General features: G+C 44.0%; 1 protein-coding gene across 1 annotated transcript in view; it reads left to right on the forward strand.

Annotated features, from left to right (window-relative positions):
* Positions 1-16,647, forward strand: part of plxnb1a (plexin b1a) — a 57,329-nt gene extending 40,682 nt beyond the window's left edge. The window contains exons 13-38 of the mRNA XM_041945273.1: positions 548-670; positions 1,569-1,662; positions 1,820-1,989; positions 2,406-2,557; positions 2,649-2,754; positions 3,924-4,060; positions 4,154-4,327; positions 5,116-5,338; positions 5,485-5,727; positions 5,865-6,041; positions 6,247-6,395; positions 6,504-6,604; positions 6,704-6,921; positions 7,162-7,340; positions 7,427-7,493; positions 8,326-8,472; positions 8,614-8,788; positions 9,206-9,309; positions 9,434-9,518; positions 10,382-10,554; positions 10,881-11,041; positions 11,435-11,582; positions 12,012-12,076; positions 13,862-13,937; positions 14,148-14,222; positions 15,232-16,647. Coding sequence (XP_041801207.1) covers positions 548-670; positions 1,569-1,662; positions 1,820-1,989; positions 2,406-2,557; positions 2,649-2,754; positions 3,924-4,060; positions 4,154-4,327; positions 5,116-5,338; positions 5,485-5,727; positions 5,865-6,041; positions 6,247-6,395; positions 6,504-6,604; positions 6,704-6,921; positions 7,162-7,340; positions 7,427-7,493; positions 8,326-8,472; positions 8,614-8,788; positions 9,206-9,309; positions 9,434-9,518; positions 10,382-10,554; positions 10,881-11,041; positions 11,435-11,582; positions 12,012-12,076; positions 13,862-13,937; positions 14,148-14,222; positions 15,232-15,336 — 3,627 coding nt within the window. The 3' untranslated portion in view covers positions 15,337-16,647. The remainder of the gene's footprint in view (positions 1-547; positions 671-1,568; positions 1,663-1,819; positions 1,990-2,405; positions 2,558-2,648; positions 2,755-3,923; positions 4,061-4,153; positions 4,328-5,115; positions 5,339-5,484; positions 5,728-5,864; positions 6,042-6,246; positions 6,396-6,503; positions 6,605-6,703; positions 6,922-7,161; positions 7,341-7,426; positions 7,494-8,325; positions 8,473-8,613; positions 8,789-9,205; positions 9,310-9,433; positions 9,519-10,381; positions 10,555-10,880; positions 11,042-11,434; positions 11,583-12,011; positions 12,077-13,861; positions 13,938-14,147; positions 14,223-15,231) is intronic.
* The last annotated feature ends 1,081 nt before the right edge of the window (positions 16,648-17,728 follow it).

Genomic DNA, 17,728 nt, shown 5'->3' on the forward strand with positions numbered 1-17,728 from the left:
TGGCATTGAGCGGTGAGGTTACAGATTACAACTCTCCTCATCCTCCCTTACCAAGCCTGTAGGAGAACCGACAGTGGCCACAAAAAATGCCTCAGTAGAGCCAGTGTTTGGTTTGTCTGTTCTGGGCTACTGTAGAAACATGCCTGTGCGATGTGGCTGACTCTGTGGTAGAGGACCTGCTCCCTCGGTAGTTCTAAACAGCTCATTCTGAAGTAATAAAACACAAAGGTTTTTTATTTTCACTGATTATACGCTGATGAAAACATACTTAATATTATATTTCATTTCTGCAAATAGACCCCCTTAATCCTGCACACTGGACCTTTAAAAGCTATAGAAAAGGCTTTTTGATGTATGCTGTGGTTTAGGATCGATTTTCACTCATATAACAAAGAGGGCTTTATTGTGTCGAGACTTTCAGTGTATTGTTTTCTCTTCCTGATATTGAAATTGTGCAGCTTTTGCAGTGACACTCAGTACCACCTACTGCAGCCCTACTGATGTAGGTGAAACTGAGCTTTTTTTTGTAATGTGTGTGTACATTTAGGATGAGAATTTGGACTACGAGTGTGTGTTGGACATTGAGAATCAGTCGGTGGTGGTGGATGCCTCCGTGGAACCGGACGCCACACAACAATCAGTCTTCTTTATCACCTGCCAAGCCCACCAGGTCAGAAAATATCTCAAAGCTGTGATTTTTGAACCTTTCAGTGCACACTCCTCAAAACTGGAAAAAACTATCTTTCTTTTTTAGTCCTTAGTTATTATGCATTAAAAGACTCGGCTGATCTGCATCTTCAGTGTGGGTGCTGATTTGATTTGATTTGACTTAATTAAAACTTAAAACAACAACAATAAGGCCTGGACTTCACTGTTGGTCTATTTGTCCGTGTTTTGTCCTATTTTTTGAGGCTACAGTTACGAGCTGTTGTTTACACAGCTGATGTTTTATACTGGTTTTTAGAAATATGGCGGTTGCCGGGGCTGCATTGGCTCATGTGTTTCACCCATCACTGTACTGTTCCTCTTATGCTGGAGAGCACCTACACTGAAGTAGGTGAAGTAGTAAAAAAGTCCTTCAGAATGGTGTTCTAAGAACCATGATCCATCCCAGTTCTTGCAGTGTGGACACAATAAAAAGGGGGTGTCCTAAAAACTATGAAGAAGTTCCTTCAGTCCAAAAATGCCTGTAGTTTGAGTCACCGTTGTGCAGCAGCAGAGTAAGAATTTTATCAACTGTATCTCTCCCAGTCTGATGGAATAAACCCAATAATCCCATCTGGTACCATTCAGAACGACTGTAAATCACTATAAATCAACAAAAAGAAAGGTCACAACCAGCAGCAATAAAGCAGAGGCATGCAGTATTAACACACATCAATAAACTGCCGTCTCCTCATTATGTACTCTGTGTGTTTCCATGAGTGTTTCTCATTTGCTCTCACAACCAGATAATTTCCACACATACTGTCACTGCTTTGCACATGACAGCGCATGACATCAGCTCATATGTCAGGTCACAGGTAGCGCTTAGGCTGGTTTGACTGTTTATGCTGTTCTCGATTCAGTATGCCTACTCAGCCTCGATGGAGGAATACGCAGCCATGATCAACGTGAGGAGGAAAAACAACTTCCACATCGACAGCGCTGAGGATCTGTATGGTGAGGACTGTTCTCGGTGTGTGTGAGAAGTTACAGCGCTTGCGAGTGAGAGATGTGAGACAATCTGATCGCATGCAGCAAGGAGTATATATTGTGTTGTGTGGCATTAAAATAGCGTCATTCCCTCACAGACTTTTGCTTCTCCGCCTTGTTTCAGTGACTCTGTTCAATTGCTCAGTGGGACGGTCGGACTGCAGCCGCTGTCGCACTGCCGACCCCAAGTACGGCTGTGTTTGGTGCGGTGGTGCCGCTGGCTCTCGCTGTGTGTACCAGGACTCCTGCACTGAGGAGGTCCAACACACCTGTCCTGCACCAGTCATTCACTTTGTAAGAACTTTATATCCTCTTTTGAACCCTTGTTTTTGCTTTTCTTTACAGTTAAATGTTCAAATTCACCCGCCGCTGAATAGTAAATCATCATTTTGTGTCTTAAATTGACCAGCCACTTGTTTTATTATTATTAGTAATGCTATTATTCAACTAATTTCTCACCCTGTTTATTTGTCTCTGATTTTTTTTTTCTTAGTTCTTTATTTGTATTATTTGGGCCTTTTCTGTCCTAATCATAAGCCAACAGTAGTGATATGGAAATGAGAGGAGAGACATGCTCCCAAGAGCTGACTGTGTTATTACATGCTCACTCGACTTCCAGTCGTATGTCATGCTGTCCTAGTGTCTGAGGCACTACATATCAGAGCAAGGCAGGATATACATGTAATGCGTTTGGTCCTCTTGTGTTTCAGTTGGACCCAGTGTCCGGTCCCATAGAGGGAGGGACAGTCGTGACTATTTCAGGCTCCAACCTCGGCCAGAGGGCGGAAGACATCCAGAACTCAGTCACAGTGGCCGGGGTCCCCTGCAGCGTCATCCACAGCAGATATGAAGTTTCCTCAAGGCAAGTCGTCGGTACCCCTGGGTCCGAACAAGTTCTTTTAAAATAACCTCATCTTTTGTAACAGCGACAGTCTTATGTCTTCATCTTGTAGGATCGTGTGTGAGACTACAAGCAGCGGCGGAGAGAAGAGCGGCCAGGCCTCAGTCAAAGTGAGGGGAGGAGGACTCGGACTGTCCGCTCAGATCTTCAGTTTCCAAGTAAATGCAGCAGCGGTCTGTATGTTTACATGCTCACAAGAAACCTGGTTGCTCTGACAAATCTGGTAACCTCACAGCTCTCTCCTTCCCTAAGCTGAGATTTGTTAGTCAGCTTGTCCTCACAGCACCAATATGTCTGGATTTTGCATCATTGTTTTACAGTTTTAACTCCACGCCCCAACATTGTTCTCATTTTCAGACTAGCAGTCTTCAGACCCAACTGACACAAACTCAAGGCACATCACTTGAAGCGACTTTTCAGCCTGCATGCAGCTCCCTCTGGAGCCACAAAAGCCTCTATGCAAGTGCTTCGAGTAAAGCGGCTGTTTGAATCGGGTTACTACAGAATCAGAGTGCAACTTGCTTACTTTAGTGCATGAAATCCAGCTGAATCTCTACAGGAACTCCTGCCCCACCTACAGCAAGCCTGCCTCGGCAGGATTTTGTAATTATGCTGAAGCAAATAAACGAGCATTTAAAAAACAAAGACATTTCTAGGGCATTTTCACACCCAGTTCACAAGCAGCAGTCACTTTGAATTCTCGCATGTTTCCCCATGAGTTTGGTTCAGTTTCACGTATGAGAGCACAGTAATCGGTGTTGGGTGTGGACCAAAACAGATGCATCGAGTGCTCTGTGAGAGGGGGAGTCCCTTGGTATTTTTCTGAGCTAATCCTGAAATGCCTCCTTTGGTGAATGTGATGCAAATGTGATCTGTCAGCGATTGAGTACGACTTCAGGAAGCATCAGCAACGATCGGCTGTAACAATCCTCATAGCTGTTTAATGTCGGTGTTTGTTTATCCATGAAAGAGAGAGACAGCTTCCTGCTCCCAGCTTTTGTTAATTAGGCTTCACTTGAAACTGGCCCTTGTAAAATGTAAGTCAGCCACTGCTGTGCAGTAAAGTACTAACACGTCTCCTCATTTACATTGCAGTAAAAGGATTGTAGGTTTGACGGCAGCCTTAATTAATTGGCCCGAGTGACAAGCAAATTAATTGTTATACTATCTGAGAGCGAGGCAGCCTTGTAGTGTTTCCCAGAATGCCCCGCTGTCTCTTTTATCTTCCCAATAAATCACCTGCTCGGTATCGGGTTATTGATCATACGTTTTTCCTCTCTGTGCATCTTTGCATCTCATCCTTTATCTTTCCTCTCTCCATCACCAGGATCCCGTACTAAGCAGCATCTTCCCCCAAAGAGGTCCCAAGGCGGGGGGCTCGTCTCTCACCATCAGAGGCCGGAGACTGAGGACCGGACACCCGAGTGAGGTCAGCGTCTTGATCGGAGGAGTGCCGTGTGTGGTGTAAGTGTCTCTGATTGACCACGAAATAAGAACGCCCCGTCTCCTTCTGTGAAAAGCCTGAGCTGGACGTAACCGTGACATGTTTCTGTTCAGGCTGAACATCCAGGAGGATCAGATCAGCTGCCTGACCCGAGGCAGCAACAGAACAGGGGAACACAGCATCACTGTGCGGTTCGGTGGGGCAGAACGCCACCTACAGGGTTTGGTGTATCATTACACCCCAAACCCCAACATCACAATGGCTGCTCCGTCTAAAAGCTTCCTCAGGTGATTATCAGACTAAACAGAGCGATCTTCAGGCATTCAGATATTTCCAATCTATTGTATATGTGGTGTAATTTGACCATGTGTATAATTGCAATGGTGACACTGTTTTCTGAGAGTGGTACAATCCCTGCTCTTAGAGGTTAAGGCAGACATGTGGCAGTAATCCATCTTAAGAAGTAAATTGATGTTTGTGTGTCTTGATCTTCATCTTCTGGGTGTTTCTAGGGAAGAAGCTGGACTGATTTTAATCTAGATTTACACAAATGGCCAGAAGGCTTCAACTGGTACTTGTGCTCAGGTGTTAAAGCAGCTAAGAGCTTTGTGTAACAATGATTTGTTTTTTGAAAAATTAAGAGGTGATGACCCTGTTTTACAGCATATTGCCTTTGCAAAGCCAGGGTATTTTTAAAAAGGTCGGGGTCTTCTGCTCAATCACAACCAGATGTCCATTCTGTTAGTGTCTTAGTACAGACGGAAATAAAATAAAGTTTAAAAAACAAAATGAATATATAGTAAGCAAATCACTTCAGATCCAGATATTTCAATTTTTTTCAATATTTCTCACATTTTTATTGGCATGTTTGTTCTTGTGTGTGTGTATTGTCTGTTGAAAGGTTTTAAAAAATGCCCCACGCTTATATTTCATGGTTCATGGTCTTAGTAATGCTCCACTGAAGGTGGAAGTGACACAAATGTTTGTGACGGTATTTTTGACAGGCTCGGTAAACGTCCCGGTTTGTCAGCTTTTTTTAAAATCTTTCCTCCTTTTCCTCTACTTTCCCCTGCAGCGGAGGCCGAATCATCAGAGTCTCTGGTCAGAACCTGGATGTGGTCCAAGAGCCGAAAATGAGGGTCACCCTCAGTCCTCCTGATACTCTCCCCCCGAGGAGGAGAAGGAGCATCGATAGGAGGAATGAAGGAAGCCTGAGGACAGGAGGACAGGTGAAGAGATGGAGGAGGATCGTCCCAGAGACGGAGTGTCCTGAGGGTACACTCTGTCATTTCAAACAGGTGTGTTTATCTGTGCTGTATCTACGTTGTTATGGCTTTTTTTAAACCTGTAAAATGTTAATCAAAGAAATTCTTGAAAGCCGTTGGAATATATAAACCTCAGCATGGGGAGTGGTGATGATGATCGTTCCCGTGCTCTCCCCCAGTACGAGTCCCGCTGCACAGTGAACAGCTCCTCCCTCATCTCATGTCCAACCCCGGCAGTGGGTCCAGAGGCCAGGAGGGCCAGGGTCAAAGTTCACTTCCTGTTGGACAGCCTCCATTTTGACTTCAGCACTGTGGGGAGTGAAGCCTTCAGCTACGAGCCCAACCCGCAGCTCTACCCACTGAACCAGAACGACCCCAGCAAACCCTACCACCATAAACCTGGCAGCATCATCTCTGTCGAGGTGGGTGCCACTAACCTTTGATGTATCACATCGCCCCAGTGTGAGCCCCTCTCCAGGCTTCAGAACAGTGCATCAACAGTAGCTTTCCCACATACATAGTAAATACTGCAGTTTAACTTTGCATCTTTCCCCTCTAGGGAGAGAACCTGGATCTAGCCATCTACAAGCATGAGGTGGAAGCTCGGATAGGGGAGGGGGTATGTTCGGTGAAGACCCTGACCCACAACCACTTGTACTGCGAGCCGCCGGCCCAGCAGCCCTCGGTCACATCCAGCAACAAACAGGATGGCGTGGACAGTCTGCCTGAGTTCACAGTGAGTACATGTTACTGAGAACCCGGAACTGACATTCACTCCACATTCAGTATGACTGACCTGCAGACCAGTACTCTGGTTAGGTGGAGCGGGTGGAGAGTAAGGATTTAAAACTAAATCGGTATGGAGGAACAACAGCGGGTGATTGCATACCAAGCTGTTTTTCTCCTGCATGGTGTAAAGAGTCTATAATTGTGTTTTCCAGGTGAAAATGGGGAACCTGAACTTCTCTCTGGGCAGAGTACAGTATGACAGCCAGGGCCAGTCTACGTTTCCTCTGGAGGCTCAGGTGGGAGTTGGGGTTGGAGCTTCCATAGTGGCTCTTATTGTGCTCATCATAGTCCTCATATACAGGTATACACATACAGCACACTACAGTTATCATAGATACATTTTTTCAATAGTTGCTGCAAATGTATGTCTTTACCTGAGTGCTGTCTGTGCAACCTTGCTGTTTGTCAGGAGGAAGAGCAAACAGGCCATGAGGGACTATAAGAAGGTGCAGATCCAGCTGGAGAACCTGGAGACCAGTGTGAGAGATCGCTGTAAGAAGGAGTTCACAGGTATGATCCAGACCTTCTGTTACTGACTGTTAGACAATGACATCAGCTCAATCACTGTCCCAAAATAAGGAGTCCCTCTTTCCCTTTAACGTCCTTCAGACCTGATGACAGAGATGATGGACATGTCCAGTGATTTGGTGGGTTCGGGGATTCCCTTCCTGGATTACAGAGCATACGCCGAGCGCATTTTCTTCCCTGGCCACCAGGAGTCGCCACTGAGACGAGATCTGGATGTTCCTGAGAGTCGAAGGCAGACTGTGGAGCAGGGGCTGGTTCAGCTGTCCAATCTGCTCAACAGTAAACTCTTTCTCACCAAGGTCAGCCAGCAGGGTGATGGCTCTCATTCTTAACTGAAGCAGGTTATTGGATGAAGGGTTTGTTTTAAGGAATGTGGGTTATATTAGGATTCACTGAGGAGCCGCTCACAGCCACATTCCCCCCTGGAGAAACACATCTAAACTTTTGAGTGCAGAAACTGTAATGCTTTTTTCCAGAATAATACTTTTCCCAGTCACTTGCTGTTTCTTCACATCTTCTTATTCCCGTTGTCCCTCCAGTTTATTCACACTCTGGAGGTCCAGCGGACATTCTCCCCCAGGGACCGGGCCTATGTGGCCTCTCTGCTGACTGTAGCCCTGCACGGTAAACTGGAGTACTTCACAGACATCCTGAAGACGCTGCTCAACGATCTAGTGGAACAGTATGTGGCCAAGAACCCCAAACTGATGCTCAGGAGGTGGGGGTGAAGTCTTCTTCAGCACTGGGTCCAATGTTCCTCCAACCCAAAGCTGTTTGCTTACATGTGTGCTTTTCTTTTTCCAGAACGGAATCGGTGGTTGAGAAGCTTTTGACAAACTGGATGTCCATCTGCCTGTTTACCTTTTTGAGGGTATGTACTCTAGTATTTTACACCTGATCGGAGACCAGTGAATAATGATTAAGTCTGTATTAAAAGCCCTTATTTAGTGAGGCATAAAGTAGTAAAAACAAGTGATTACACCTATTGTCATCATTATTATTATTGCTATTATTATTATTATTATTATTAAACAGAAAGAACATGGATCACAATTCAATCAAAATATTCATATCATAAACGATTGCACTTTCATTAGTTAAGCAGTTACTCTGTTGTTATATAAAAGCAGCCTCTTCGCCTCATGTCTGAAACTGTCAGAAGCACATGTTACTATAGTGCAGTGCTTTGCTTTTGGCTTGTGATACCTTATAATGAAGCAAAGTCTATGTGAGACCCTCCATCACAGATTGTGGCTTGGCTGTAGACAAGAATTGTTCAACAAAAGAGAGATTTTCCTCTCAGATTGTTCAATTTGAAGGATTTTAAAGGAAGTCTCAAAGTTTTTTCTTATCACTTTATTCATCTACTGACCTTGTATATATATCTTGGGACCCCTTTGGGGGTCTCCAGCCCCAAGTTGAGAACCACTGTTACAGTACAGGTATAAGTAAGTTTTTGTGCAGGAGTCAATAAAATGATTATTTTGTAATAAACAAACTGTTAAATTAGAAAATGATAATTTATGTGTCACAAATGGAAACTCTCTATTGAAGCCAGCACAAATGAAATTCAGCTCATCATCGTGGCCTCGTCCACAGGAGGAGTGAAGGAGGCCGCTTGGTCAGGACGCTTGCTGATGACTCTTAAATTAGACTGTGTTGTGTTAGGACATCGTTGACCTTCCGTCTTTATGCTCGGCCAGGAATCAGCGGGAGAGTCGTTCTACATGCTGTTCAGAGCAATAAAGCACCAGGTGGACAAGGGACCTGTGGACGCTGTGACAGGAAAAGCCAAGTACACACTGAATGACAACCGGCTGCTGCGAGAGGACGTGGAGTACCGCACGCTGGTTAGAGCCCGCTCACATTCAATATGCAGTATATCATCCAACCAGCTACACATGCTCAGTCTTTTCCCCACAAACTGAAATTCTGCACAGTGGTATCACAATACCTCCACCAATAATCAGCCCCCCTGTCTCTCTGTCCAGACCCTCAACGTTGTGATGCCGGCTGCAGCTGCCAGCGGAGGCACTACTACCCAGACCGTACCGGCCAAAGTCCTGGACTGTGACACCATCACCCAAGTGAAGGAGAAACTTGTGGAACAAACCTGGAAGGGAACCTCCTTTTCCCAGAGGCCACACATTGACTCATTACACCTCGGTGAGTCCAGTTTATTTCACAGCATCACACTTCTCCTTAGCATCTGACTGTAGTGATAAGTGGGCTGCTGGTCATATGGAGCAGCTGATCAAATACATACAAGTTTCCATTTTGACTGTGAGTATTTAGAAGAATAGAAGATTTCTACAGTGGTAGCTATGGAAGCCATGCATCAAACATTTAATCCAGCTTTAGAAATGCAGGTCATCATGCTGCTGGTACAGTAGAATTAGAGTATTCACATTGCAAACAGTTCAATCTTTTGATCAGAGAATTGCCGGGCGAGACGAAAAGAGATGAAAACATGTCTGTGGGATTCGGACGTGTGTCATGTCTCTGCCGTAATGGTACTGAAACTCAGGCTTACATCTGCAGTGAGAGCGGTAGCACTATCTTACGTCAGCAATTTCTCCCCAGAGTGGCGTGCAGGTGTTGCAGGTCACCTAATCCTATCGGATGAGGACCTGACGTCGGTAGTACAAGGCTCATGGAAGCGCCTTAACACACTGCAGCACTACAAGGTCAGTGCAAGTCACGCAAACACTAACATGCACACACACACACATCAAGTATTTGTGTAAACACGTTATTGTTTAAGACGGTTTTTCCCAGAGCGTGACAGCTGTGATGCAACTATGCATACAGGTCCCCGATGGAGCGACTGTGGCCCTCGTGCCCAGGAACACCAAACATCACCTGCATGACAGCCATGATTACATGCCTGGAGAAAGTGAGTCTCGTGCTTTTTTGTGGCTTGTACTCAGTGAGGATTTAATTATTCAGACCAAGACCAACTTTACATTCCTGTGGGCCTCCTCCCATTATATATGCAATCTCCAGGCTTTAAAGAAAAATCATGCCACATTTGCCTGATGCCGTTCTACTCTGTTAACACCTCATGTTCTATTTCCACTGTTCATCTTCAGCCAAACAGTTAGCAGCTACATCAGTTTGTGAGGTTTCGTATGGAAAAACAGCCCCGTTCACAACTAGCACAACCTGTGAAGCCTTCCTTGGCATTGTGGAAGCCGGCCCTGGATACTATCTGAGTTCAGAGTAATATTAGTGATTATGTCCTGGTCTTTGTTGGATTTGGGCAACACTCAAGCAACCCCATCTTATGTTGCAACAAAATAGCATTACGTTCATCATGGACATCGCTTAGTCTCGGTCTTTTCTCGTGCAACATTAAAAAAATGAACCCTTACTGTTACTCATCAACTCACTTTTTGCCTGGGACATTTAGCATTAGCTGCAGTCTTTAACATATACATATACATATGTACTGTATGAGGTAGAAAACAACTCAGCCAGATGTTGTTAACAACTGCACCTGAACATGCACTCACACCCACACAAGCAGCTGTATCCAGCTGTAACTGCTGTATAAGCATGTTGATCAATGCAGTTATTCATGTTGTCATGTAGCTGAAAAGCTGAGCAGAGTCTGAATGACCAGGAGAGGTCGCTGTTTGACTGCGTGTACATATGTTATGTTGCAACGGGAGGCTGAGAGTCGGCAATAAAGGTCGTTGTAAAACAGCAACAGGCCAACAAAAATATACTAATACTGTTGCTGTCGCTTCCTGCCAGAGACCCCTATGCTGGATGATGGGGAGGAGGGAGGAGTGAGGCTTTGGCATCTGGTGAAGGCCAGCGAGGAGTCCGAGCTGCCCAAGCACAGGAGAGGTAGTCTGAGGGAGAGGGGTGGCGAGAGGGCCAAGGCTATTCCCGAGATCTACCTCACACGACTGCTCTCCATGAAGGTAAAACTGATGCATCATCAAGGCGGCGATCCCTCACTCATATCTGAAAGGGTTCTGCGTACTTACATGTATCACGCTCGTTAGACGGCCACATTCTTTTCATGAAATAAAGGTGTGTCACAAAGCCGCAGTATTCGAAAAAAAAAAAAAGACAACAGGACACTAACATCAGGAGCTAGCTTACATTGCATGTAACTTACAGAAGGCTGTTGCACCATAAAGAGCAACAGAGCTGGTCTTCTTTTATAGCGAGTAAACCCCTCTGGATAATGGCTGTGAGCATGGCGGCCGTCATCACCATGGCTTTGTGCTCTGCTCTGTCTCAGGGAACACTGCAGAAGTTTGTGGACGACCTATTCACTGCGATCCTCAGCACCAGCCGTCCCGTACCGCTGGCTGTCAAATACTTTTTCGACCTGTTGGATGAGCAGGCTCTGCAGCACAACATCACCGACCCTGAGACCATCCACATCTGGAAGACCAACAGGTAACTGGCCAGCAGCAGCAGCAGAAGGTTTGGATGTTAGAGACAGGGTTGGAGACCAGAAATTAATCACAAGGGGAATTTCATCCACACGTTTATGAACATCTTGTGTCAGCAAAACCTGCCCACACAGAACATATGGACTACAGTAGATAGACTGGTTTTACTATGACCTTGTATTAAGATATACTGGAAATGCAAGAACTTTATGATAAAATATCAAATTTATCTCTTAAGTGGTTCCTGGAAATATCAGCAGATGTCTTGATCCATTTTTTTAGTTTGGTTCATTTGGTCAGAACATGATACATTTTGCACCTTATGGTCTTTGGTGTCCACCAATGGTTGTAATCTGAACTGTTAACACGTGTGTGTCTTTCTCGCCTTGCCAAACAGTTTACCACTGCGGTTCTGGATCAACATCCTGAAGAACCCACAGTTCATCTTTGACGTGCAGACCTCAGACCACGTGGATGCTGTGCTGTCCGTCATTGCCCAGACCTTCATGGATTCCTGCACCATCGCTGACCACAAACTGGGACGGGTGAGCCCATCACTTTAAGGCACTGGCAGCATCATATCACAGTGCTATTCTATACCACTGTGTTTCTGCTATTAAACAAATCAAAGACACTAAACTAGCACTACAGAGTGAAATACTACTACACTATACTGTACAGTAACACAATATCATGACTGTATACAGTACATTCACATCACAGTATAGACATGGATGGATAAGACACTCATAATGTAAAAAACATGTAATATCTAGCACTTAATATTGCTACGAATTGGGATTTGTAAAATGTGTAAAACCAAATAAAATGAAGCATCTTGTACCATGACACCAGCTGCAATGAGCCTTCAAGCGGTGTTCTGTACCTGCTGCATAGTTTAATCACCAAAGCTTCGTCTTACCTGTCATGTGTGATATTCAGGACACGTTTCTCCATTTGTCTTCCTTGCACAGGACTCTCCGATCAACAAGTTGCTGTATGCCAGAGACATCCCACGCTACAAACAGATGGTGGAGAGGTAAGAATATGGCAGCCATTTGCCCCACTGACCCCCAGGCATAAAAAAAACACTGGAGGAGAGAGCAGGAGGGGAAGGAGGGAGGGAGCGAGGCCTAGGACAATCTGTCAGTGGCAGACAGAGGGTAGACTAAGCCCGCGAGGCTTCCATGCATGGATTGTCTGAGAGCAGACTGCTACACTTACTACTGGCACATTAAACCCTGCACATCACACTGGTGATGTATTAAAGCTCGCTGGACCAGGTTTTTATGTAACAAATATGGCTGTTTTATAAGCCTTGTCAATCTTATCTACATAAAAAAGGGTAACTCCTGCAGAAAATTTTCTCCACATATTTTGGTATGCTGCAGATTCATCCTGTTTTCCTATGTGGAATTATGCAGCAGAGACGCTGCACATCTTCTCAGGATGGTAAACATGATTGTTGGCTGATGATTGCTGGCTTAAAGAATAACCAGTCTTGTTTTGCTGTCCTCCCGTGGTTTAACTTCTCACCTTACTGCAGTGATGTAAAGTGTATTCAAACTGGGGTCTGACACTCTGACACCAGTGCTGCTGCTGCCTGAGGTACAGCAAGCTTTTAGCTGTTCAGCCACCGGAGGTCAGTGTAACAAAGCTTTTCTAAGGCTCGTCTTCGTCAGTCCAGAGCAGCTACCGTATATATATCTGTCCCAACACAGCACATATATTTCCTGTTATTATCATTGGCCTATCCAGCTCCTATTTCACTCTGCTCTCATCAGCATTTTATGCTGACAAATGCAAAACTGACTGTGTGTAATGTGAAAGGGGTCGTTCATCGTGATGAACCCACAGAGAGTGATCACCCCACTCTGCAGCCCCCCTCAGCTCCAGGGAGAGTTTCAGTATCTTCCAGCTCATTCTTTAGGTTTGACGGCCCGTAACCCAATATGTTCACCTTGCCAACTACAATTTTTTTTGTTCCTCTTGGTGTCCATGTCTCCCCTCACTCCTTGGCAAATGGTGGTAAATGGTTAATTATTCATGCTTTTACGTCCTCACGGTTGGACCATCGTAATGGTCTTTTAACAGGTATAAATCAGAAGTAAATTAACAGACTCCAAATTGCACAAAAATGCAGCAGCGAGAAAAACAAAAAAGTTAATGATCTCACCCTGGCTGCCCATTTGTTTTAGAATTGATTTCAAAATTTTGCTTATTACTTTTAAAGCCCCTCATGGCCCCAGAATAAATATGAGAACTGCTGTCCCCTCACCAACCAGTGAACCAGTGTGCAGGCTGAGATCCTCAGGAGCCTGCTGCCTGTTCCCAGCTCATGCTTAAAGACTAAAGGCGACTCCTGGGTTGTGGAACGACCTGCCTGAGGAACTCCAGCTACATCAGTCCCTTCTTTTAATCGCTGTTGAAGACGTATTTTTGTTCAAAGGCTTTCTCATCATTTTTGCTTTTAATTCTTACGTTTATTTTCATTCTTAACTTTCGGTTGCTCTGCACCCTTAAACCTTAGCTGATGCCCTGATGTTTGTGTGTAGTTTGAGTAGCTCTGCTCCTCATACAAGCTCGCCTTAGTTCAGTTTGCATTACGGCCGCTTCACATGAATTTGCCTCTACACACTGTACATGTTCTCTGTGCAGTGTGCTGTCAGCATGAGGTGAAGGTGCCTCATATAACAGCTGCTGTAAAATACTACCATGTAGGGATTCACATCGCTCGAGGCGTCAGATTTCCTTAAATTTCCCTGTAGTACACGCGGTTCCTTCTTTCTTTTGCGTGCTTCACTCTCTCCTCCTCTCTCTCCAGGTACTATGCAGACATCCGTCAGACCATCTCCGCCAGTGACCAGGAGATGAACTCCGCTCTAGCAGAACTCTCTCGTGTATGTTACCCGCTCTTGTACTCCCATTTTGCAAAAATAACTGTTTTAGGCAAAGGTTGAACACATAAATCATCTCAGGACCTGCACGTTTCCATCTGGGTGTGAGCGTCACAAGCGAGATGTGGAGTTTGTGAAATATGAATGCAGGCGATGCAGTTTTTAACAGCTCCGACGTTTCTTCACCTCTCTATTTTTACTCTCCCAATACAGAATTATGCTGCTGAGGTCAACTGCCTTGTGGCTTTACATGAGCTGTACAAGTACATCAACAAATACTATGATCAAGTGAGTAAAATGAAAGTAAAAAACCATGACTGTTGGGTTGCACAGTATGATGTGCTGTGGTTCAGATGCATCTGAACTGCATGTACAAACACAGAATCTCTTCAAGTGCTGAAAATACACCTTAAATATGAATTTGTGAGACGTAAGCCTCACCTGCCTCAGTCACCATTACTATGCCTGTAATTCACTTTAGAATGACAACGGTGTTCATATGCATTTTTGAAACAATGGGTCCTGGTTTCAGACATCACAGAGGTAGACAGAAGCTTCTCAGTTGTTGCAGAATGTCAGATTTTTGGGGGTTTTTCTGATCTGAATTTGCGACTGTAGCTGTCAGATGCTATCAGCTTTAGCTTCCTGCACTGTAAAAGAGGCCTGAAATGTGCACATCATGGCTAGATGGTGATCATGCTTAAAGACTGCGGCTAATGCTAAATGTCCCAGGCAAAAAGTGAGTTGATGAGTAACAGTAAGGGTTCATTTTTTAATGTTGTACGAGAAAAGACCGAGACTAAGCGATGTCTATGATGAACGTAATGCTATTTTGTTGAAGCATAAGCTGGGGTTGCTGGAGTGTCGCCCAAATTCAACAAAGACCAGGACACAATCACTAATATTACTCTGAACTCAGGCAGTATCCAGGACCGGCTTCCACACAGCCGAGGAAGGCTTCACAGGTTGTGCTAGTTGTGAACGGGGCTTTTTTTCCATACGAAACCTCACAAACTGATGTAGTTAGCTAATTATGTGTTTGTAGCCAGATTGTCGGGCATGGTAACTATTGCATCTTATATGAGGGCAGACAAATACCCTGTTAATGCATTCTTTACAGACCTGCCATGCCCCTTACAGTTGCCGTTCAGTAGAAGGGGTTTAGTGAATGGTCATTTGCATTCATATCACTGATAAAAAATAAACCCACTGAGATAAATAGGCAATATCCCAAATTGCAAATCTGAATAAGTACAGTTCTAATGACTTTCATCCATATTCTTCCATCCTCTGTCAGATCATCACAGCCCTGGAAGAGGACTCCACAGCCCAGAAGATGCAGCTCGGCTACAGGCTCCAACAGATCGCCGCTGCCGTAGAAAACAAAGTCACAGACCTATGACCCCGAGGACGCGATAGATTTTTCCTTTATCCTTAAAGCAGAGGACACCGATGAGAGAAGGTTCCATCTCCTGGAGTAAAAAGTTTTTTCTTTTTTAAGACAAAGGAGGACCAGGGAACATTGTGGCACACACTGTGATTTTTCTGTCATTTTAGCAGACTGATGGTTAGTGACGGGAGGATCACTGACACCGGCCATGTTTCCTGTCCCGTGTCCAGGAGGTGCAGGAAGATCCCGGCACTGGGAGTAAAATGACACGGCTCTGAGGTGGAAAAAGAGAAAATGTGAAATGAAGCACAACAAAACAGAGGAATTTTCTCTGAACTCTGACACCTCTCATAAGGATTCCCCATACTGACTTCAAACTAAAGGGAAACAACATATGAAAAGAGATTTTTCTGTTTTTCCTACGTGTCTCGGTGGACTCGGTGGAGATTTGCTTGACACACTGCACAGAACATTCCTGCAAGTTTTCAGCTATACTTATTTGTCTTCTGCCGAGGCATGGATGCTGTAGCTGAGCTGGATGAAGAAACCGTGAACGAGGGAGAAAAGGGAAGAGGAGGACTGTAATGTTGACGGCTGTGGCGTTTTCCACATCGTATCAAAGTCTTACATAAAGGAAACATGGATAATGACACGATGTCAGGGTGTTGTGGAGGCCTGAGCGTTTGAAGGATGTTTTCATTCTGCTTTTAGCTTCTTAACTCATTCGACCAAGTCTTACTCTATGAAGTTGAATTAGTTGTTATTAGACAGTTTGTTGTTCTGTGTAAACAATTTCTCAGCATAGGCTTTGTCCTTTTACTGCGATTTATAGATGCTGCCTCATGTAGTTTGAACTTAAAACCAGTGTTTTGTAAAAGTGTTGATTTTATTTCATTGATCTGCTTCCTTCTCATGATGACCTACAGCTATTGTGAATGTTCCTTTTCTTAGGTAATGTTTTGCAAATGTTGATACCAATTTTGTAAACAATTCTTTTCCTCTGCATTAGACAATTGGCAGGGGTACTTATCGCTCACTCGATTACTGATCCGTCCTTAAAGAAAACCATGAAAGTAAAATCTTCTCCACATCTTTAACTACGTATAGACAAAAGCCATAATAGCACCACTGTAATCTGTATTAAAGCAGTGAAAAAAAGACGTTCTTATCACGTGTGAAAGACCAAGCCTGACTTATTAGGAAGTAAATGCACAAATATACGAATAATGCACAAAGAACTGAGGAATATGTCTTGAAAACTCCAGTAAATAAATTCTACATTATTTATTTTAGGTTTTACTGCCACCTCAGGATTTATGTCCCTTCAGCGGTGGATGTTTTTTTTTTATGTAGTGCAGTCAAACAACCCTCATAGGCTCTATTGATGGGTTGTAAATCCTGAGATTTAATGTGACATTAAATGACTACATATCTTTACTTATTTCTCATAAACTGTGTACACATTTCATTTTAGGATGTATTTAAATGGCTTTGTCCAGTTTATTTTTGTATTAACTTTTATTTGGTTTAAGTCAGGTTTTCCATATTTCTGAGTTGTTTTGGCTGTTTTCAGTTTTCTGTTTCTGGATCTACATTTTCTTTCACTCAGCCACTGCTCAAGTGACTCGTTCTCCCCTCCCTGTGGTCTCTTGACTAGACCGCGGTCACATTTTGCTCCTGAGCTGCACCTGTAAATTCAGTCTCCGTGACTGAGCCCTTCAAAGCTGTTGTTTTTTTTTCAGGCTGAAGAAAGTGGGTGATCATTAGAGCATCAGTTTTCCACATCAACATTTCACGCTGACAGAGCAGCTGTGCCCTGATTTTAAGCTTTAATTTGCATTCATGTTTTTTGGTGTCAGATTTTAACAGCAGAGCAAAGCTGCACTTGTTTATCTATAACTGTCCTCTCCAGACTTAAATCAGACGGTGTGATTAATGAACAAAGGTGTTCCCTGTTGCTCTGTGAGGCCACATGTGAAGTCTCTGACTAGTTTTTCCAATTTTATTTATTTTTATTTATTTTAATGCGTATGTTGTTAGATACTTTTTTCTGGCATATAAAATAATAGTGGTTGTACCCCTCCCAGTCAGATCGCGTCTGCTGTCATGTTGGTTGTTTTTTTTTTTTTTAATTAAAGGAAAAGCAAGAGCTTTGTGATTTTTGTACCTTTACGGTGTTTGTTTTTATCCGTTGATTTACTCTGAAGATCGTTGTGAGGAGTTGCTGCAGGTCAAAATCGAATCCACAATCAGCTGTCTAGAAATTCTGGTCCAGTTTCAATATCTCCTTTTGTATTTTGCATCCATTTTAGAGGCAGTAGGAAAATCTGATTTTTAATGTTCCCAGCAATTATTCTGTACATTAAAGAAACATTACCACCATTCTTTGTCATGCACACTAGTG

Source organism: Chelmon rostratus, chromosome 10 (assembly GCF_017976325.1).
Source record: "Chelmon rostratus isolate fCheRos1 chromosome 10, fCheRos1.pri, whole genome shotgun sequence".
Classification (NCBI taxonomy): domain Eukaryota; kingdom Metazoa; phylum Chordata; class Actinopteri; order Chaetodontiformes; family Chaetodontidae; genus Chelmon; species Chelmon rostratus.